This window comes from Lynx rufus, unplaced genomic scaffold (genome assembly GCF_022079265.1).
Source record: "Lynx rufus isolate CCGP_SWC_20201006 ecotype Redwood Valley unplaced genomic scaffold, mLynRuf1.p SCAF_15, whole genome shotgun sequence".
Lineage (NCBI taxonomy): Eukaryota > Metazoa > Chordata > Mammalia > Carnivora > Felidae > Lynx > Lynx rufus.
The window spans coordinates 28,697,241-28,719,450 of NW_025814829.1; the positions used below are offsets into that span (position 1 = coordinate 28,697,241).

General features: G+C 54.0%; 1 protein-coding gene and 1 long non-coding RNA gene across 12 annotated transcripts in view; one reads left to right on the forward strand and one right to left on the reverse strand.

The window, feature by feature from the left end:
- Nucleotides 1-612: 612 nt before the first annotated feature.
- Nucleotides 613-6,764, forward strand: LOC124510083 (uncharacterized). 2 transcript variants are annotated; one of them, XR_006961616.1, is made up of 3 exons: nt 613-1,440; nt 1,968-2,134; nt 4,655-6,735. It is a non-coding gene; the product is annotated as an uncharacterized LOC124510083 (long non-coding RNA). The 2 variants fall into 2 exon arrangements; XR_006961615.1 differs by having other exon boundaries at nt 613-2,134; nt 4,655-6,764.
- The window catches only part of LOC124510081 (uncharacterized), a 61,329-nt gene continuing 43,939 nt past the window's right edge, over nt 4,821-22,210 (reverse strand). For 5 of the 10 annotated variants that reach the window (XM_047076775.1, XM_047076776.1, XM_047076777.1 and 2 more), the window contains one exon: nt 4,821-19,213. In XM_047076775.1, the coding sequence (XP_046932731.1) occupies nt 13,326-14,243 (918 nt within the window). In that variant the 5' untranslated portion in view covers nt 14,244-19,213 and the 3' untranslated portion in view covers nt 4,821-13,325. The remainder of the gene's footprint in view (nt 19,214-22,210) is intronic. The other 5 variants (XR_006961614.1, XR_006961613.1, XR_006961612.1 and 2 more) reach the window with 5 other exon arrangements.

The following is a 22,210-nucleotide window of genomic DNA, read 5'->3' on the forward strand; positions in this document are numbered from 1 at the left end:
ATTTGATGTAAATTAGGTTCTCTATAAAATTTTTTTTAACCTTTATTTATTTTTGAGACAGAGAGAGACAGAGCATGAATGGGGGAGGGTCAGAGAGAGAGGGAGACACAGAATCCGAAACAGGCTCCAGGCTCTGAGCTGTCAGCACAGAGCCCGACGCGGGGCTCGAACTCACGGACTGCGAGATCATGACCTGAGCCGAAGTCGGACGCTTAACTAACTGAGCCACCCAGGCGCCCCAATTAGGTTCTCTATAAATGAAATTAAATTTTATTGGGCTTTAATTTGAAACCACACCCTATTTTTTAAATTATCATAAAATATACAGGGAGAAGTAACAAAAAGTCTTTTGTAGGAATGCTTAGGAGGGTAGGGCAGAATTGCACTGTTAAGGAATATGCTTGGTTTAAGGACAACAGGCAACTTCAGTATTCTAAAATTTAGTGATGCCTGCCAACTAGCTGCAACCAAGAATGAACTTTCCTTGCGTATTTTAAATATTTGCATATTTCCACTAAAGAGCAGGATTTAACATAGTCTACTGACTTCCAGAAATGATGCAAAAATCAAGTGCCTGTGCACCATCTATTTTTTAATTTTTTTTTTTTTTTTTTTTTTTTTTTTTTTTTTTTTTTTTGTCCTAAGTGATGCTGCTTTCATCATTTCCAGGTTCATTTTAGAAAAGGTTGCACTAAACTGAAGCCTTCAGCCTTTGCATGACGGGGCACTGCTGCCCTCCTGTGGCCTTCCCGGGCATTGACAGTCCCAAAGTCCTTCCAACTTTGTCATCGTTCAGAGGCTCCGACCATTGCGGTGATTCCCAGAAGCCGTTTTTAATTTCATGTTGTATCCAGTATTAACTAGGTCTTTTCTGCTTTCCTTCTGTGAAATTACCATTCTAAAAGGGCTTAACTCTGCCCCTCGTTGCTTAAATATGGGAGAAATCCAATACTGGGGTCTGTGGTCAATAGCATCTTCCTTCCCTCTCAGTTCCGTACCTGAAGGTAAATCACCACAAGTATAGATCGCATGGAGAAAGTTCCCCACTCTGATTCCTGACTTGCTACCCCAAGAACATTTGCAGCTGGGTAGTAAAACTGATGTTCGCATAAGCTACTTACGTTAACATCATTTATCTCCCTTACGCAGCTTTTAAAAACTTGAACCATTTTCTGTGGCCGTGGCAAGCCTTGTGCCGATCTATGGAAATCAAGCAAGAGTTCTACCATCCTGGTGCTTAGGGCTGGTGGCTTCAGTGAGAATCTGGAAACCACCATTGTTTAGATGACAGTTATGGTGTTTGGGAAAATGGTCAACTGGTCACCCAGCACCACCTGAAAAGGCTCCCAGGAAAACAACCCTTCCATTTGTAATCGATGTTCATTATTGGAGAATTCCTGGTGTAGGACCCCATGGGACTGCGCTTCAATTTCGTGTGTAGTAAGTCTTTTTGAAATGCATATTCTGATTCCCTAGGTCCCAGGTGGGGCCAGGGTTCAGCATTTCCATGAGTTCTACCTACTGCCATTTGTGGTAGGCTAATGGCCTCCAGAGATTTTAGAGTCCTAACACCTGACACCTGTGAGTGTCACCTCTCTGGCCGAGGGTCTTTGCAGATGGGATCTTGGGTGGGGCCCTGAATGTAATCACAAGGTTCCCTAGAAGGGAAGGCCGGGGGGACCTGACTGCAGCACAAGGAGGCGTGACCCGGAAGCAGAATGTTCTGCTGTTGGCCGTCAGGATGGAGGCAGGGGCCGCAAGCCAAAGGACGCAGCTCTAGAAGTGGGGGAAGGCAAGTAAACGGTTTTTTCTAGGACCTCTGGAGGGAAACCAGCCCTGCCAATGCTTTCATTTCAGCCTAGTGAAATGATATCACACTTTTGATAACTAAACTAAAATAAATGATGTGTTTTTTATTTTAGTTCCAGAACTAAAATAAATGATGTGTTTTTTTGTTTTTGTTGTAGAGAATGTACGTAAACGGGGTAGAGGAACGGCGGGGAGAGAGAGAATCTTAAGCAGCCTCCATCCATAATGAGCGTGGACTCTGGGGCTTGATTCCGGGACCCCAGGGTCACAAGCCAAAATCAAGAGTCAAATGCTTAACCAACTGAGCCACCCAGCTCCCTGTGTGGTAAGACAATCACTGTGTGAATGTGTCCCACGAAAATCCTGTTAAAGTCCTGACCCCCAATGTGATAGTATTAGGAGGTGGGGCCTTTGGGAAGGGATTAGGTCATGAACGGGTTTAGTGCCCTAATAAGAAGAGGTCCAAGAGAGTTCCCTCAGGCCCTCTGCCCTGGGAACGCACAGCCAGAAGGCACCGTCTTTGAACCAGAAAGCTGACTCTCACCCGACACTGAATCTGCCAGCGCCTTGATCTTGGACTTCCCAGCATCCAAAACAGAAATATCTGTTGTTTATAAACTGCCCAGTCTAGTATTTTCTGACAGCAGCCCGAGGGGACTAAGACCAACACCAAGTTGTGGGACTTGTTACAGAACATGAATACACCCTTGCTAGGGGTCCTCCCACCGCAATTGGAGTAGAAAGCCTTTTAGAACAAGACCACAGGGGAGCGGCTCTCACCCGTTGCTGCCAATCAGAATCATCTGGAAAAACCTTAGAACAAAAATGTAAGCCCCTAAAACAGTATAACCAGAACCCGTACAGGTGGGCCTGAAGTATCACTAATTCAAAGGCTACTTGGGTGAATCTAACTATAGAACACCACAGGGTTAGTATAAAGCCAAAGTATGACTTGTGTTCAAGGAATGTTCTTAACCTTACCCCAAATATGGATGCCCTAGTCTGCTAGGTAGCCCCTAAAACATCCACCAGCTTCTCGGTGCAGGCCAGGCCAACATCTTCCATGAATTACCAGTTTCAAGACTTAAAACATTCAATTGGTCAGGTTGGATTTGTGTCATATTAATTCACCTGCACTCATTTTCATAGACGGGAATTAGTCGCCAGTTTCCAACTTGCATGAGGCTTAGATCCAATCCTCCCTCTACACCTAGACACCTACAGCTAAAGATGTGGTAAAACTGAGGTGATGGGGACCCATGCCTGACACGGCATTTCCTATCTAGGTCGATAGCGTGGCCTTAAAAACAGATTCAAGATGTCTCCAGGAGAGGGACGCCTGGGTGCTTCAGTCGGTCGAGCATCTGACTTTGGCTCAGGTCATGATCTCACGGTTCGTGGTTCGAGCCCCACAGTGGGCTCTGTGCTGTCAGCATGGAGCCTGCTCCGGACTGTCTGTCCCCCCCCCTCCCCCCCACACCTTCCCTGCTCACTCTCTCTCAAAAATAAACAAAACAAAAAGTCTCCAGAAGAAACATTCTGCTCACTAATTTGTTATCAAAACCCAACCTGGAATGGCAATTTTAAGTAAAGGGCTGTCAGCATCTAGACGAATAAAGTAAAATAATCCTGTGTGAGAGGCACCACAGCTATGCGTGCACTTTGCTTCTCGTGACCTAGCACTCGGTGGGAGCACGAGGGACCCCCTTTTCGGAAAAGACGTCTCAAGTCACTGTTTCTGTGCTTTGATACTAAACCCGGTCTTCCGGCACTTCCAGCATTTGGGTGGCCAGAATCAGCATAACCCGAGGGCAGAATCCTTGGTGCAACTCTGAGGTTGGAGCTTGGGACTCGGTAGGGGAATCAAAAGTTGGCTGAACACGCTACAACTGGGCCAAAGCTGTTAGACCCACAGGTCCTACTGTACCTAGCGCGGCCAGGGAGGGAATAAAACCATCGCCACCATCATATCCTGGGGATGAGAACACGGATTCTTCAATCAACAGCCCGAAATAGCATTGCAGCTGCAGGGAGGGGGTGCGTCACCCTCCCTGGGCAGTCTTCCCAGCAGATGCTTCACCACCACCCCCCACCCCCACCCGCCAGGCAGGGCAGCCATCTGGGGGACGTGAACTTAGAAAAGCTTCCCAGGTGCTAGAGGTGCAACCACTTACCGAGAGCTGCTGGCATGAAGTACCATAGGTAGCTAGTAGCTGGCCGCATGTGTCTTGTGCAAAATGCTCACTCAAGGGGCCACAGCCCTCCTACCTGAAGATTCCCCAGGCTTAATCCCCCATGAAGTAAAATCTGGCTAATTGCTGAATACCTTCACGGAACTGGCTCACCCTGTCTTCAACGGTGATAGAAACGAAGAACCAAAAAGTAGATCTCCTGCACTTTTTTCTTTTAAGTTTATTTTGAGAGAGAGGGAGAGGGAGAGGGAGAGGGAGAGGGAGAGGGAGAGGGAGGGGAGAAGCTCAAGCAGGCTCTGCACTGTCAGCACACAGTCTGACTCGGGGCTCGAACTCCCAAATCGTGAGATCATGACCTGACCCGAAATCAACAATCGGATGGTTAACCAACGGAGCCACCCAGGTACCCCCTCCTGCGTCTTTTATAAAGCAGCTGAAATCATCAGGCTGCTCCCCTTTACCAGCCATGTGGCAGTATGTTCGGTTGTGCAAAAGCTTCCGGAAGGAACACCGACCGCAGAGGGGCCAGGGCTGCCTGCAGCCCATTCGGAACCAGCCTCAGTTTCCCCTTCAAAAAGGAGCATCCCTCAGCCCAGGCTTGAACATTTCTCTTTTCCGTGATCTTTTCTCTCATTTTATTTCTTGGCTCACAGGACCTCATTCTTATCTTAACGGGCTTCGTTTTTAACGTGTGTCTGCCGTAACCTCCTCCAGTTCTTTAGGAAGTAGGTAAGTCTGCATAGCAAGTTAACATTTGCAGGACCCCACTTCTCATGGCATTACGAACAGAGAATGATCAGATGAAAAACAAAGACATGATTGATTGAAGAGAGTAAAATATTTATTCAGGTCAAGATGCATGAATAGACTCTTAACAGAAAGAGAATTCAACAGCAGCCATTTACAGAATACACAGCATTGCCACATTTTAGCAAACTGCGACTGAGGACATCAGATAGGTTACAGCGATTTGTTTGTAAAACTGCATTCAATTCTCTCTTACCTCCCGCAATAATGTATCATTAATGCAGTGAAAGAAGTTAGTGAAAAAAGCGTGATCGTCCTTCCCCACGCTCTGCCCATCCGTCTTCCGGGAGACCACGTCTTCCAGGAGAACAGAGGCTGTTGCTCACCAGACTTGGCGTGAGGTTTCGAGGCTGCTGCTTTTCCCCCTACATCATAACCGATTTCAAATGGTGCTAGACAAAAACAGACTCTGAACACCAGGAGAAATCGGTCAGCCTGTGTAAGAGATGGGTCCGGTGGTGCTCCCGGGGGTCCGGCACTTGACCTTGCAGGTGGCAAGTCTGATTCCAGCCGCACTGCAAGTGCAGCTGGGTGTTCCGGGGCCTCTAGGAGCGGGTGCAACGCCGATGGGGATGGAACCGTCCTCCAGGCACACAGCCTCGCCCCTCCCCCGCTACAATCGAGTACCGGAGGAGCCGGCATCGCCTGGTCCCTGCGGTCAGAGGCCCTACGGACAGGTGAACGCCCGGTGGTGCTCCCAGGTGCTACAACCAGGCATCACCTCGGCCCCCTGCTCCAGCTCGGAGTTTCTTTGAAACACAAACACCCTCCCCGCACGGCCGCCCCTCCACAACCCGCAACGGACATACGCTGCGGCGCACTTTTCCTTTTCAAGTTCTTCCTCTCTTGGACCGGCTCAGGCGGCAGAAGGAGGGGCTCTGTCCCACCAGCGAGAGCTCCTCTGCAGGTGGCCCTTTGCTGCGCCGCAATTCTTACTCCTAAAACACTGATTTCAAATGGTGCTAGATACAAAGATGGAAAAATCTAAGCCACCATGTGAAACCAGCTTCCAGAAGAAGAGGATCTCATTGAAGAAAGAAGGAAGACACAACCGGAAGACCCAGGTGCTGCCCTGTCTTCTTGCAGTTCCACTTGGGGCGGAACATCGCGGTCCGTGAGAGAGGCACAGAGCGGACCTAGCCGGGGAAGCTCAAGGAATGTGAAAGTCGCGGCTGACGCGTCACACAGACGGTAGCAATACAAAACTCATGGAGCCTAGTTGACCCTGGACAAGCAGTCCTAACAGTTTATTACACATGTGATGGAGGGAAGTATCCCAGAGCTATTATGAAAATGCGTGAACGTTTTCATTAGCATCGCCCCCTGCTCTCGAAAACATCTCACAGCACGCAGTGTCTTCTGATACTATGTCACGTCATCAGGAAACAAGCGTCCTATCTGCCTAGGAGGTTCGAGCCAGGTGAGTTTCACCTGCTCGGGGGCAACTCCTGATGCGCCCTATTCAGGAAGAGCCTGGGGTCCACCTTCCCAGCCTCAAGTAAGGGTCACAACGTTAGCAATCTTTGTTTAACCTCTGCTGTGACACGCACACAAAAATGTCGTGTCCTGAAGCGGTGTTAAGTAGATAATCCTCTAACACAAGGACCGAGTTTTGTGCTGTTTTCAAAAATGTGTCTGAAAATAAGATTTGCATCCTGTGTTCAAATTAGATTTCCCATCTCCTCAGTGTGTCGCGTTTTTTGTTTGTTTGTTTGCTTTTGTTTCGGTCATCGGAAGCTGAGAAAACAGGTCTGTATCTCCTGGGATGCCACAACTAAGGAAAGAGGAGACAGAGTAGAATCTGGGTCTTTCGGGCTGTCGACCAGCTCTGAAGGCTTCCAGATCCAGGCCTGTATTTATTGTGGCTCCCGGAAATAACAGCATGTGCCGCTGCAGGCAGGAGAAGGAAATAAAATTTGAACACTGAGGTGTGCTTTGTAATTGGGTCGGTCTTGTGAAGCAAGTAGTATTCCCGCGCCTGCAGGAGAAACTGCTCCTTCATGTAGTTCGGTGACTCGCCACGGTCACGTGACTACTACGTGGTAGAGAGCCCCCAAGTCTAACTCCAGAGTCTGTGTTCCTGCCCCTCTGTCCACTGCACCTGCTCCACGGCTGGTCTATCATCTCATTCTGTTCTTGAACTCAATTGTGAGCAAGGGTGGGGTGGGGGGAGTCCTAGGCAAGGTTTCTGCGTGGCCGTGGATGTGACTGACTGCACAACAGGTTTAACCTGGTGGAGATGGGAGCCCAGCTGGTCCCGTGAGGGGCCCGGTGCCCCCAGCTGGCTCGCCCACTCCTCCTGCCCCTCTGGAGCCTCTGTGCTCTCCTAGGGCGTAGCTGCGGTTGGGGGAGGCGTTGGAGATGAACCACCAGCAATGGCTGTGCTGGACTCTGGATTCTGACCCCAGCACTGGGCTCCGAGCCCAGGGGCTCTGCGAGGCCCCAGCCACTGAGGGAGGAGCTGGGCAGCGGCTCTGACACAGGGCACCTGCAGTCAACAGCTGGGCCCCGCGACACAGGTTAACTTCCAGGGTTTTAAGGTCAGGAAGTAAGTGGTAAATGAGAGTCATTTCTGTGGGGTCCTATAAAACGAGGGGGTTGGAGATCTACCTTTGCTACTTCTCAGCTTTTTTGCTTTTTACTCCAGCCGAACTCTTCCTCCTTAGTAACCCCCGACTGCCAGTATCCACAAAACCTTTCCCAAGGTATTGTCACACAGGTGTCTTTCAGTGATCCAGACAGCCTCCTTCCTCCCCTAGCAGGCCTCTGCGTACACCATTCCCTCTTTCTGGAACATTCTCTGTCGTCCACTCTCCCAGGGCTACCACCCCATCAACCCTCTCCCAGGTGACGCAGGTCGCCTGAAGCTTTCCCCACGTGAGCCAGGTGTTGGGTTACGCCCTCTCACAGCACCTAGTTCTTGTCCTTCAGGACGCACGTACGTCACGTGGTCATCAGGGGGATTCATTACAGTCTCTCCTGCTACCCAGGAAGCATCGGCCCTGAGTTCAGAGGGGGAGTGGCAACCGTCACTGAGGGAACTGAGGGCCATGAACCAGGGTCTGGGCCCCCAGACCGAGGTCTACAACACTCAGTTCTCTGGAGGAAGAGAGAAATCATTCACAACACATGAACATAAACACCGTAAGACAAGAAAAGGCGGGGCGTGCGGGGGTGGGGGTGGGGGTAAGTAATCCTAGTACCAACACCTTCTGCCCTCCCAACCCCACTGAACAGGAGTCTGCTCGGGTCTCAGCCCTCCCAGGGGAACCAGGCTTTTCTGGCAAAAGTCCATCGAGCAAGGATGCACTTACCTGAAGCTAGCTGGTGTTTCTGTTCCCTTGTTGGACGGGGCCAGGTGGTCTAACGGGGGCTGGAGGCCCCAGCCTGCTAGGGCTCTGCTGTCAAAGGCGGACGGTGTGATCGTCCCAGCCTGGCCCAACAGTCCCACGCACACGGGCCAGTGGGAAGGGTCTGGTGCGCTGTCGGGGAAGGGAAACCGCCCAGCCAGAGAGCTGGGTACGCCACCACACAGGGAGAAGGTCTGGGAAGCACGGTGCAGCCTCCGTCCATTTCTGTGCAGACGTTCTATTTGGAGGGTTTTCCACCCCCTCATGCCTAGACACTCCTCTGCCCGGGCAGCGACCGAGGGTGGAGGAAAGGTCACCACACAGTGAATCAGAACACAGGGGCTTTAATTCCTGCGCGGCCCAGACTTGAGAACGGGGGACCTGCACCTCCCTGGAATGGGCCCCAGTTTTTCCAAAACGAGGGAGGGCTCATGCAGACCAGTCTCCGTGCATTCAAATGCTTGAGGGCTGGGGTGGGAAACAGGACAGAGAGGCAGAGACCTCGTGCAGCAGAGGTCCAGTGACCTGGAGAGGCTGTGTTTTGTCTAAAAGCATGTCTGAATCGGACACGTTAAACAAACAAACAAACAAAAACAACGAAAACTCTGTAAGTCAAACAAAAACATCTGAGGGTTAAAGATGATTCACGGGCCATTGGTTTAAAGGGCAGTCTGGAGACTGCAAAGAGAGCTTCTGCTGCGTTCTAGAAATGATGCCGTCTGTGCCTTTTAAAGTCCTAAAAATCCTATGCCAGGCATGGGGTCCAAAAAATAACACGGGATGAAAACGGGAAGGAGAGGAACCCCGGTTTATGAGACCTATAAGCAAACCCGCGGAACGGACAGACACGCACCCCCAGGAACCGAAGGCCGCCAGCTCGTTCAGTGTGTTCAGCTACCACCATGTGTTCAAATCCAGAATGCTGGGAAGGTTCCTGGGAGGCGTCTTCTGCCTCCCTCCCCACCAGGCTGGGTGCTGAGTCACGGCTACTTACATGACTGACGCAAGCTCCAGCCGGCGCGGGGGAGGGGTGCCGGAAGCAGAGCCCAGATCAGGTCTTCCTGCTACCCGGGATGCTGGTTTCCAGGCTCCTGGCAGCGAAGAAGAGTCATCTTGGTGAGAGAGAGGGGCCTGGGGAAGACCCTTTTGAAAACGAGGAAGGTTCTGCACTCCACACGGTCCTTGCCCATTGTATGCGTGAGCCGAGAGGCCCGGCCCAGCTTCCTGTCACTCAGCTCCAGGCCAGACCCAGTGTCCTGGACATTTTGTCTTGAGCTGTCAGGGCGGGGGCCTGTTGCCAACTAGCTGTGGTTAATGAATCAGAGGAAAGGGTGATAAAATGTGTATGGGTATGTGCACGGGGGGCAAGGGAGGAGGGAATGGAGGGTGAGGGAGGCAGGAAACATGGAGCTGGCTCTTTCCCTGGCAGCGTGGCCCCCAAAAGGAGGGCGGGGCATCCAGGCATCCCTACACGTCCCAGACCCGGCATCCCGAAGTGAGAATAACACGCTCTAGACCCACCGAGCCCCTCAAATGCCTGTGGAGGTAACAGGGCAGGAGGTCACAGCCTTCTCATATCACATGGGCCCCACATCAGCAATGCCAGTTTTCCCTGGGGCCGGGGTACCGCGGCCTGAGTTCCCAGGCAGCTGCTTTCCACCCAGTTCAGTTCTCTGTCCCTGCCTCAACATCAGAGAAGACCCGCATCTGGAAATCCTCCAGATTCAGTACAGGCCCAGGCTCGGGATGGCTGGTCGGCTGGCTGGGAAGATGGGATGCCTTGGGGTGCTGTGGGGCGTGGGGGGGGCAGCAGGGGACAGTGGGGAGCGCAGAGAAGGAGGAGCGATGGAATGAAGAGGGGGGGCCCCCCCCACGCTTCCCCAGAGAGAGGCTTCGCTCAGGCAGAGCAGGAGGACGGGCACTGCCCTGAACTGCTTCCCACGAGAGGAAAGCGAGCACGCCTACAGTCCATTACACAAACACAATGCCCACCACACGGTTCACGGGTCCAAACAACCTCGGGCCAAAGGCAGACCACCGCTGCTTCTCACTCTCCCGTCCCAAATCATGTGCTCCACGCAGTGCAGGTGGGCGTGGCAGCGAAACTTCGGTCTCAGGTGAAATCCACTCAGAAGGCTGGGGGGCGATGCCCCAGCGCCCAGCTTGCCTGCTCCCCAGGCGGAGCTGGGTCACCCCGAGCAGCAGACACGGTACCCCACCAGGCACCCCGCTGCCAGGACCCTGTGCCTGCTTGATGCGGGGAGCAAGTCTCTGTCCCCCGAGCCCCTCTGGAGGCTCCAGGGCTCCACAGCTCAGCCCGGCTCCCTCTGGAGGGAGAGCAGGCCACCGGTACGAGTCTGACGGCCTCCTGGGAGCATGGCCTCCAGCAGACACCGGGTAGTGGGACAGACCCACTAACCTCCGAGCAGAGGTTCTCCCGGTAGCTGGGCACACCCCTGGCGGGGCACGTGGACTGGGGCACACCTCGCACCGTGGCTCCACATCTCTAGCTGGGGGCAGGAAGGGGACACAGAGGGTACGTTCAGAGTCCAAAGCCAACTTGGAACACCTTCCTTGCCTGCTTCCCCTGCAGCCGGCCAGCCGGCCGGTGGCTGTACCTAGGCCAGCCCTGTTCTGTTATCGGGCCTCGGGCCTGGAACAGAGAGTGGTGGGAGGAGGCAGGAGGAGGCAGGACGAGGAGGGAGGGAGGCTGGCGGGGGAGGGGTGGGGGAGGAAGTTTCACAGTCTGGCGCACTCGCATCAGATCAGAGAGAGGGGAACACGTACAACTTCCCCTTTCCAGGCGCTTCTCTGCCCCTGCTTTTGTTTCGGTTCCTTCCCCTCTGGACTGGGGATGGCTGGGCTGGTGGGCTGGGTGGGGGCAGGCGCCCAGGTACCCGGCCAACTGGGCCCTCGCCCGGCTCCGTCCCGGGCCTGGCAGGCTCCCTCGGCCGTTACCCGGCATGCCCTTCTCCTTGTCAGGGAGGCCTCACCCTCTTGTTTTCAAAGTTTTATAACAGTATTGTTTGTTGTCCAGCAGATTAAATTCTTTTGGAGGCTGGAGGGTGGAGGCGGGGGTGTTGAGGGAGAGAGAGAGGAGGGAGAAGAGAGAGGGAGAGAAAATACAAACAACTTCCATTGGGGCCAAAAGATTAAATGAGTTCCTTTTGGAACACAGAGTTCACCTGTCTTGGAGAGAGGCCCGTGGCCAGGAGCGTGTGTCCCCTTCCCGTCTGTCCCCGTCCCTCTCTGTCGCCCTCACCTAAGCAGGGTGACAGGTGTTCTTGGACTTTCAAGGCCACTACTCAGGGTTCGAGCTGAAAAGAAGAAACTGCTAATAATGTTAGGGGTGGGAGATTCATGCCTGAGCAACCCCTTCCCAAAGAGGGGGCATGGCACGGGGTCTGGCTGGTTCCCACAGACACCCTTGATTCCCGTCTATGCCCTACTCCAGAACAAGGTGGAGAAGAGGATTCTGCGGGCAGTGCAAGGATGGCTCCCCTCTGCAGTGAGCCTCTGGCCTGTTCACATTTTAAATAAAAGCAATACATTCAATGATGTCGGAGACACTGAAAAGAACAGTACCCCAAGGAAGTCGTAACACGAATGCGTGGACAAATATTCATGTACACCTAAGGAATGCATGAGAGTGGAAAACAGGAAAGAAAGGAGACAGAAAATCAATATAAAATGAGCACGATCTTACAGACAGGAGGGCCCAGCGAAAAGTCCCCAGCCTGTCAGGCCTTTTGATGCTAAAGCTGCAGACTGAAACACAAAATGATGTATGATTCTCCACACGAAATCAACCCTCATTTAGGCATTAACTGGTTCATGTCAGACTCTGGCGTTACCAGTAAATAGTACGTCCATCTGAATACACACATGTGTGCCCGTGGGCCTGCCCCGAGATACTCCTTTTCCTTGTCCTACCTTCTTCCCAGCAAACCATGTCTGTCCCTGCCCTTGGCCTTCCCACCAAACTCATTCACATCTCCAGTGCCTATCAAAGGGCCCTAGGCTGGGGGGGGTCAGCAAGGGTGGGGAGTGGCAGTGGTACAAAGACAGGATTAGAGCTGCTCGGGGCTCTTTCCTGGCAGCGATGAGGGACAACATGGCTTTCTCCTTTTTTTATTTGCAAAAATATCAATGCTGTTCGGGTCAGTTCTGGGAATTCTCTCTGCACGAGGGAACAAGGTTAGAGCTCCAGGCCTGATGCTCGTGGGGCCCACCGAGGATAGGCTTGCCTCCACGGCAGAAAGAAAAGATGTGCAATCTGCTCTGGGTCCTGGTACCCGAAGTTCACGCTGTTCCAGGGAGAGCCTCACAGTCCCACACGCTCAGGACCCGAGGGACCTCAACAGGGACATCCAGTCCCTCTTCTGAGATAAAGAAGCTCTGTGTCTCTTTGGGAGCCCTCAGCGAAGAGGCCGCCACAGCCCTCCCTGAAGGCTGGCCTAGATCGCTTCCCAGCTACAGGTCCTGCCATCCTCCTTCCCATCCTCCGGGAGAACAGAAAGATCTGGGTGTGGTGTGACGCATCTTCACACAAAAGTTATCAAAAGCCTTCGCTCCAGCAAAACAATTCTTCTATGGATTCCCCATGGCAGGGCTTCTCTACGAGCCAAGGCTGCATCCGGGGAATACAAACGGACAGACATATGCGTGCTGCCACGCTGTCCGACCCCTATCCTTCAAGAAACGTGCCCGAGGTGAGCCCAACCATCACGAGTTAAGGGTGCCATAAACAAAGACAAGTACTTCTCTCTCCCTTCATACAGGCTCGCTCTGGGTCTCTCTGAATAAAGGCCACTCAGAGGGCCACGCGGCCCAGAAGACACAGTCCAGGCTGTGCCTCAACCCTCCTCATAAAGAGTGGGCTTACGCCCAGTATCCAGGGAACACTGATGCCCAGGCGTTCTCTGATCCACTTTCCCCTCTGTGGGTAAGGCCTACTTTTTCAACTCTATCAGAAAGCAACGTTCAGAGCTGAAGCCACTGGTTCCACCAGCTTACAGTATACATTGGCCAATCCTTCCAGCGGGTGCTGTATGTTAATTAGCCAGCAAACAGATAACGTATACACGATGCACACGCTGGGCAGAAAGCTCTGGGCATACCTTATAAATCTGTTGGAAAAAAAATGCCCCACAATGGGGCTTCATTTCTAAGTGAGCCACTTGGCAGAAACAGGGCTACATGCACATGCCTGAAGTGCCCGACAGATGTGTCGGAACGGTCTAAAGCACCGTATATTCCAGAAGCTTCCAAACGTAGGGAGTCTCACCAGAGACACATGGTGAATGGCTGGCTTCCTGGTCAAGGAGGGCAAGCCAGGTTTCATAAGAACTCCTCGTAAGAGAAGTTGAAACAATCCAAGAACAGGAGAACCTGGGCGGAGGCTCCCTTCCCCATTCGATGCGTAGAAAAGAAACCTGCAACCTACAGAGATCAAGTCGGCTACCCAAGATGCACTCCCCATCCCTGCCCTGCCCCCCTGCTCAGCTAAAGAGCACAACTGAAACCCAAGGAAATGACATCTGGAGTCGGAGGGCCTGGGGGCGGGGGGGGGGGGGCTTCGGTGACCCAAATTAAGCAGGTACAAGAAACCGGACCTCAGCAGGGCTGTCTGAGGCTGAGCTTGAACACCCACGGGGATCCTACCACCGACCCTCACAGGGCTGTGTGAGGACCAAGTGAGCCAGCGAGTCTGAAAAGAGCTGCAAAAACAACACACGGTGTGCATAAGACGTCGGTCACGGATCAGTTCGGCTCCTGCCTGAATCCTGGCCCAAATCCCTGTTTGCCACCCCACCCTGGTGGGGAAGGGGGCAGGCTCACAGCTACGAGTCCCAGCGTAAGTGTCCAGTAAAGCAGCACACGGATCGTGTCTTGAAGGCACATTGCTAATTTGAAAACCCTGCATTCCATTCGGCAGCCTGCGCAGCACGTGCCCGCAGCCCCAGGGGCTCCTACCCACGCAGCCTTGGAGAAGCGGGGGACGTTGGGGACAGAGGCCGCCATATCCCCGGGCTGGCCTTTCACAACAGCCCACGAGGGTCTGGGGCCTTGAGCTTCCCTGCATGTGTTTTACTTTTGCTACCTTTAAAACAGTGACTCAAGACTGAAAAGCTAAAATGGAACCAAGCGGCTCGGAGATATTTTTGTTTTTGTTTTTTGTTTTTTTTCTCTTGTCTTTTTTTTTTTTTTTTTTTTTTTTTTTAAATAGAAGGGCTTAAACAACCACATGAGAAAAAAATGGCTAAATATAAAGGAAGACTTCCTGACAGCAAGGGGCACAGACCCTGAACAGACGTCTCAGGGAAGGCCCAGGACACGGGACCTGTAGGCCCGTGTTCCCTCAAGGATTCAGGGCCACAAAGGACACAGCGTCTTCCCTAGAGCACGGTGGCATCTCAGGTCAGCCCCTGTGGCACAGCAAAGACCCCCACACTGCCCAGCTCCAGACAGGCCCCTTGGTGGGAGCCAGAGGTCACAACCCCTGTCACTTGGGTGACCTTCCTGAGACACCTTCACGCAATCTCCGGCCCCTTCCCGCTCGCTCCTGAAGAGTTCCTGGAAAACTGTCTCCACCCACCTGCCCTAATTGATGGTGACAGCATCCCTGCAGAAAACAGGACTGTAGCTGTTCTCAGATCCTTCACGGCCCCTCCCCTCTCCCGTAAGTCAGGCCTGCTCATTCCCGACCTGAGTTTCTGCTTAAGAAACACCTCCGCGAACACCCAGGTAGCCCCCATGTCAGAGTCGGCAGGCACCTCCCAGAAGATTCTGGTTCAACCCCCTCATCTGATAAATACTGAAAGTGAGTCCCAAAAGGGTAAAGTGAGTAAGATTTTACCATGGGATCCTGGGCCAGAACACGGGACTGTGGAGACTTCTATACCACTCCACAGAACGCCCCCTTTCCCGGAGTTCCCACAACCACACCCCAAGACCCACACCGCACCTTCGTGCAGCATCTGCCCCCTGGCAGCAGGTGGCAGTCTCCGAGGTTCAAGTGGGGCAGGCTTCGACCACGGGGCCAGGGAGGGAAGAATCACGTGGCCTGACTCACCATAAGCTTCTACCCTGTAAACAACTCCTGAGCCCTGGAGCCGCACACGCTGGAGACATCCCCTCCCCCATCTCCAGCCACCAACTTGCCTCAACCTCTTTTGGACACAAAACTTGTCCAAGCATCTGGCACAAGGTGACTTCTCCTCCCTCTCCCGCCCCCTGACCCGTCCCTATCGCGATAATCTTGGAACCACGGGTTCTGCCAGGAGAGCCTGAGCTGAGTTCTGTCTCCTGCAGGCACATATTTTACTGGTGACTTGGCGAAGACCTAACCCGAGCGCTCCCCTGTCGGTGTGGACGAGAGAGGGGCACCGTGACGAGGCAGAGAGGCGCCAGCTGCCACCTGGTGAGGGGGGGAGACATCAGGCCAAGAGCAGCCATGGCTAACGGAAAAACCTTCGTTTGCTGGTGACCAACGGCTTGACGTCTACTGCCACCTTGATCCCTGACTCACTGCACGTTCTTGTAAGCTTTGGGGACCTTGGGTGGTTTTTCCAGCTCTTAGGAAAAGAGAGGCATTAGCAACTCTATCAACTTGAACTCTGGGGGCTCCATCAATATGGCTTCCCCAGGTGGTCGAGATCCTTCAGTCTCTCAAATTCCCTCCCCGACCAACACTGGGATCGCTGCTTCTTATGGGTGGGTGTCCCCCTTTGTGTATCTGCATACTTTATATAGTTCCTAATTCCTTTTTTATTATCGTGAACGACCTCTCCCTACACCAGAAAGTACATCCCAGGAGAGCAGAAACTTGGTTTTGTAGAGCTCTGCATCCCCAGCTCCTAGCACACACCCCGCCACGAAGCAGAGACTGGGCGCACACTTGTGGCGTGGGTGTATCTGCCATGCTCAGCCCTGCCTGTTCAGGGACACCAGAAACTAGCTGCCTCTGCCTTGCCCCCCTCCCCCCGAAAGGGATATGGCATGGCTATGGCCAGTGGCTGCCACGTCCCCCCCCAGGCACCTGGCCTTTCACACCGGTTTCCGTCAGATCTCCCGGCTGCCTGATCTCTGATGGTCTTAGCTCCCAAAGATGTCTGACTTCCACCCAAGAGGGCGAAGAAAAAGCACAGGCTTTGGAATCCAAAGTGCCGGGGTTTAAAGCTCAACAATCCCACCTGCCAAGTATGTGACCTTGGTTCAGTGAATTACTACTCACGGCTTCCTTATCTGTTGAAGGGAAGTAATACCTACTTCACGCGGTTGCTCTGAGGATGAAATCAGACCAGCAAAGCAGACGCTTAACGAAAGTCAGTTTCCCTTTCCTGGGACCCTCTGCCGGGACCAAGAGTCCCGATGCCCATCTCATAGCCTCACGCCTCATTACAGACCCTGACCTGGGCTCCACGCACACACAGGCCCATTCCAGGCTGCAGCGGGCACCGCTGGTTGAACGCCGGACGCATCCTCCCACCCCACCCCCGCTGCCCTGATCCTGTGGTCAGACGATGCGCGACCACGTCCCCGCGTGCCTCGCTCCATCCTCGTGCCCCTGCTCCTTCCTGCCCAGGCCCGACACTATCGCATCAGGCTGTGCACGGGCCTTGGGGCCTGGAGGTTTTCTCTGGCTTCACCAGCTCACGAGCAGCCTCCTGTGAAAGGAGCCGGCAAGGAATCAAACCCAGCCCAGGCCTTCTTCACAGACACTCCAAGGCCCAGAAAAGCAACGCAAAAGGAGGGCCTCCCACAGACAGCCTGCTAGTGGAAAGGGCAGTATCTCTTTCATATCTCACAGGGAGGCAACGTGCCCAAAACAGTGACCAGCACGAGGTACACATCCTCGCTAAAGCCGTGGCTGCAGCCTCGGAGGCCCTCGTGCCAGGGGACAGAGCCAAGATATGCATTAAACAATTCACGGCCCCGACCGGCTCAGGATTCAGTGGAACAGAGAAGGTGCTGACCAATCAGGTCCCCCGGCGGGGCCCCTCCCCAGCGCCTCCTGGCCAGGCCACACCACCGCAGCTCCGGCACCACCAGCCCTGTTAACCTCTGCTGGACCCCGGATGGAGAGGCCCCACTCTGCCTCCTGGCTCCCAGAGCGCAGGGGTTCAAAGGTTGAGGACCGAGTGCCAGATATGCCCGGTCCCCCTCTCAGGGGACGCCAACCGTGGTGCTAGCTTGGCTGGGGACACGTAATGCCCGTGTCATGGCAGCAGAATCCAGCCCGGTAAGCAGGGAGCAAGGAAGCAGATGACGAACAAAATGAGGAAAATCAACGGGGAAGCACCCACCCCAAGTCTGGAAACGCCAGAGGCCCCGCAGACAACTGCGTCACAAGGAGCAAAATCAACTTTCCCTCCGCTTCCCACTCTGATCTTCCCAGTCCAGCCAAGGGCAGGGCAGGGCTGTGAATGGGAGCAGCGGCCACCCTGAGCCAGGCCCGGGACCACACCACACCATATGGGGGCAGAGGCTCCTGAGCGTGGCCAGCGGCTCCATCTGGCTCCGGCCCGGCAGCCTGCACTGGCCAGACTCTAGCCGACACATCTTGAGGGACTTGGCCAGCAACTCCTCGTCTCCCCAGCTGCACCAAAGCTGATCTCTCCTCTTTATTCATGTTCCAGGTCCAACACCCCCAGCCATCCCTCCCCACGTTACTGCTGGAGGGGCTGAGACTTGTCAAATTCCTTCAGGGAAGAGAAGAGTCGGGTGTCCCTTCCCAACAGCCTCGGATTCCTCACTCCGGGAGGACCTCAGGCTGCTCACAGCCAGCTCAGCCTCCGGTCAGATGGGGAGGAGAGAAGATAAAACACTGACGGGCAGAATTCACCGGTCCTTCCTGGCCAGTGATGGGAAGGGGGTGGGGAGAGCAGAGGTGGGATCCCACAGGTGCCTCCAGATATCAGCCAAGTGTGCGGTAAAATTACCGGGGACCATCCCTTTTATCTTGAGACCCCAGACAAATCCGCTGTCGGCTAATTCCAACCTGACCCTGCTCGCCCAGAACGTTGCAGGAATGCATTCAATAGGAGATTTCCTGGTAGGCAGCGTGGCAAGCGACTACGGTCTGCTTTCTGAACTGTCTCTAGAATGCGACAGGCCTCCCCAGTTCTGCAGTCCCAACATCATTTTTAATCACCGTTGCTATTACTGTGACCAGCATCAAGTAAGGCAGAGAAAAAACATTTGTACGTCAACAGCCTGTAGATGCTTTGCAATGGTTTACCAGGCCAGGAAATTTTTTTTTTTTTTTTTTTTTTTAAGGTGAAGGCAATGAGGGCCTAGAGGAAGAGAGTGATTTACTCAAAACAAAAAACAAACAAAAAAAGCCCCAAAACAAGCCCCATGACACACGCAAGTGGAGAAAGAGCCCTGAAGTCTACTGCCCAGCCCATAGTCTAAACTCCAGGCTACGGCTGCAGACGCAAGCCCCAAGGTGTCCAGAGTCAGAGTGAACATCCACTGGGATACACAAGCAAGGGCACACCCAAGTCCCAGGCAGACTCCCTGCCCCCAACCGGGCTCAAACCCAGAATCTCATGCTGGATGTTGGGGGCCAAGGAGAGTTCCCGGCCAGTCACTGTGGGAGGCCCAACTGCTCTGCTGACTGCCACACCCAGAAACGCGTCCCTGCCATCTCCCACATCCCGGCAGCCGGATCACTGTGGCTGGCCCTTCCCCCAAGTCCTTGCTGGTTACTAACCCCATTCACAGAAAAGCCAGGAGTAGGAGAATGGAAAGAAGAGAGCATTGTTTGGGAGATTGTGAATGGAGACGTTTGAGGATTCCCCACTGACTAAGGAAAACGGTCTCCATGAGAAGGGAAGGGGGCTGGGAGGTGGGGGGGGGGGGCCGGAAGAGTCAGCCCACACCTGACTTACCTGAGAGGCTGGGAAGGGGTTAAATCCCATTTTCTTGCTGCATCTGGGTTCCAATAAGCAGTTTGGCGATGATTCACTGACAAGACCGGAACCTGTCACATCAGTCAGCACTCGGTCGGGGTCGCGGAACCACAGAAAATCGGTGGCTCGACAGCACCTACGGGAGGGAGGAGGCAAATATCCAGCCTGCTCTGCCCCGTACCACCCAGCACGAAACGCTCAGTCACCACCCAATTCCTCCAGAGGACGGCTGACTAAAGCCAGATTTCCAGAAACCCCAAACTGGTGGGGGGGGGGGGGGAGGGGGCGGTGGTGAGGGCGGCGAGCAGACACAGCTCCCGGATGCCCGTAGCCCAGTCTGCCGTCACATACCCGAAAGAGAATCAAAGGAAGGAGGAGGAAGAGGTAGAGGAGGGCAGGGAAGACAGGAGATCCAAAAGAAGCTCAAGAGGTCAGAAGACCTCCTTGGGCAAAGAAGGCAAACAGGAAACCAAGAAGACATGCGGGAGGCTGGTGGGTGCCATAGGCCACATCGCACACCATCAAGAACCTCCTGGCCCTCATCCCAATCAGACCTTCCGATCTCGCAGCATCTGAAACAGGGAAAAGGAAAGAAAGCTTGGCAGCCCTGAAGCAGACACAGCCACGCGCGCGCGCGCGCACACACGCGCGCACACACACACACACACAGCCCTTCCTGGAACGAAAGACCCCTTGGAGAAGGCTCACACTCTCTAGGTTCCGGTTCCCTGGGAGAAGGGCTCCTCTCCCGCAGGGGAGGGCAGACATGTCCGATAAGAATTGCTTAGCACAATGCTATATATAGTCTAGGTTCCTAGCGGCCTAGAGATTTGGAGCTAGAACTTGGCAGAGAACCATGCTAGATGCTGGCAAGGACCGTCCTCCCCCAGCCAGCCAGCCGAGAGCCTCACCTCCCCGCTGGGGGCAGTGAGGGCAAGCAGGGCCCTTCCCGTCGGCCCATTAATAACACCGCACTGAGGGACATGGGCTTTAGGCTCCGCTTTAGGGAAAATCGACTTCTCCTGAATGTGAGGGCAATGTGCGGGGGCTGGACACTGGGATCTAGCCTCTCTGCAGCTCTCCAGCCGCACCAGAAAATCCAATCTCTGCTGGAGGATCAGGGGCAGGGGTGCGCAGGGAAAGGAGAAGTCACGGCAGCTGGGTGGGTTCGATGAACATCTATCGCTTCCGATGTGTGACGGAAAACCAGAATGCAGACGAATACTTAGCTGCAGAAAGCCAGGCTGCCAGGCATCTCCTTTTTTTGTTCCAAATAAATGCAAACGGGCCATTCTATTAGGCGGTATGATGGCTGTCTTCTGCACACCAGCTCTGTCCCCAGCTTAGCCTGAGTCTCCAAGAGGCTGTCACCGACTCATGGAGCTCAACTCCTCTGAGTTCTCTGTGGGGAAGAAGTGAAAGGAAGCCAGGTAGGCTCAGCTTTTGGGGCCAGCCAGCCAAGCAATGAATTCTGCAAGCCCCAATCAGGGTTCCATCTGGGGCTAATATGTGGCCCCGGGACCATGGCCTTCAGCTGCTGCTCACTATCCAATGATAGCAACAAGACAAGGCTGTGCCCCTTGTCCTGGAGAAAAGTCCAGTCCCCGTGGGCACAGGGTCTCATCAAAGAGGAACTACCACCTCCTTCGGAAAACAAACCTGAGGGACAGCAGAGCTCTCTGAAGTACAGAATCTGAGCCCTCGTCATATGCGCAGCTTCTGGACAAAGAGACACAAAGGATCTAACATCCACATATATACGATTTTTTTTTAGGTCAAGTTGCTCTCTATTCAGGCTCAAAATGACATGACACAAAGGGGCTGGGGCTGCCTTTGCATTCTGGGCCAGGGACAGCCGGCTCTCGTCCTTTGCCCTGCGTACCTCTCCACTGTGACCTCCACCAGGTCTTCCTGCTCCCTCTGGCTCCCAAGGCCCCAAAGCCACTCCTTGCAGAGATCCCAAATGAGTCACACTGGGAGGTCCTTGGGGAGCGGAGGAGGTGCTCGGCGACAAATGTCAGTGCTAAGCATCATCTATGGGAAAGCAGGAGACTGAAAAATGGCCTAAGGGGTACATAGGCAGGGTGGTCCCGAGCCAGGCCGTCCTCAATTCCCCACCCACAAGTTGTTTGCTCCTCTGTCCCCAGACAAGGGCCGAGGGAGACAGAGGAGAGAAGGGAAGCCAGATGCTGAGGATAGTGGTTTGCCTGAGATTCAGTAGCAATGGAGGCCCAGGCCTCTCTTGCTCCCAAGAAGGCATGGCTGGCCATGGTTGGGCGGGGCCGGGCGGGCGGGGCGGGGGGGAATGTCACGCGCCCTTAGCGCAATGCTGCAGATTCAAGAAAAGTCTAGAACCCTGAGCCGCCATGATGACGCACACACACACACACACACACAAAGGTCAAGGACTCAAGGCCCACTATTTCACCTAAGAAGGAATTGAGGACGATGAAAGGCGAGAAGGTAAGTTTGACTCGGGACAATAAGGAAAGGGGAGGCTGAAGTAGGCTGCGCCAGAGCTGGCCTTCAGCTTGAGGCCGGTGACGTGGACCCACCATCTTCTGGTGGGTGACACCGTCTGCTGGTGTGATGCCAGCAGAGGTCACCTGAGACGCCACGTCCCCACCATGGGCTCTTGCTTCCGGGGCCCCGGAATGCCAGTGATCACTAAGGACTCCCAGGCCCACCCTACCCGAGACGGGCTCACCCTCCATCTATGACAAGGAGCCATGGTGAGAAATCCCGGAGGGTTTTCTGGCCCTGAGAAGATGTCTCTTGTTTGGGACGGGTGAGAGGAGCTTGTAAAATGACCGTTTGCCAAGCTTATCTAATAACACAAGCAGCTGCATTTTCTTTTTGGTTTCTGAAACTGAAGGGTCCACAGACCCCTGTTGGGTTACCTGGCCTTGTCTCCCCACCCCCGACGTCCAGAAGTGCTCTTCTCTGCCAAGCCCTTCCCGAAAATGAACCCAGCCTAAGGGTCGGCTCTGAGCCCCGATAAGCTGTTTTTGCTGCTTTCATGTTGACAGAACGTCCTGGCCATTCGGCTGAGTGCCCCATCTCCCAGCTCCCGACACACTGAGTCATCATCCAAAGAGGAAAAACACAACAAAGCAGCCGTCACCAGGGTCCC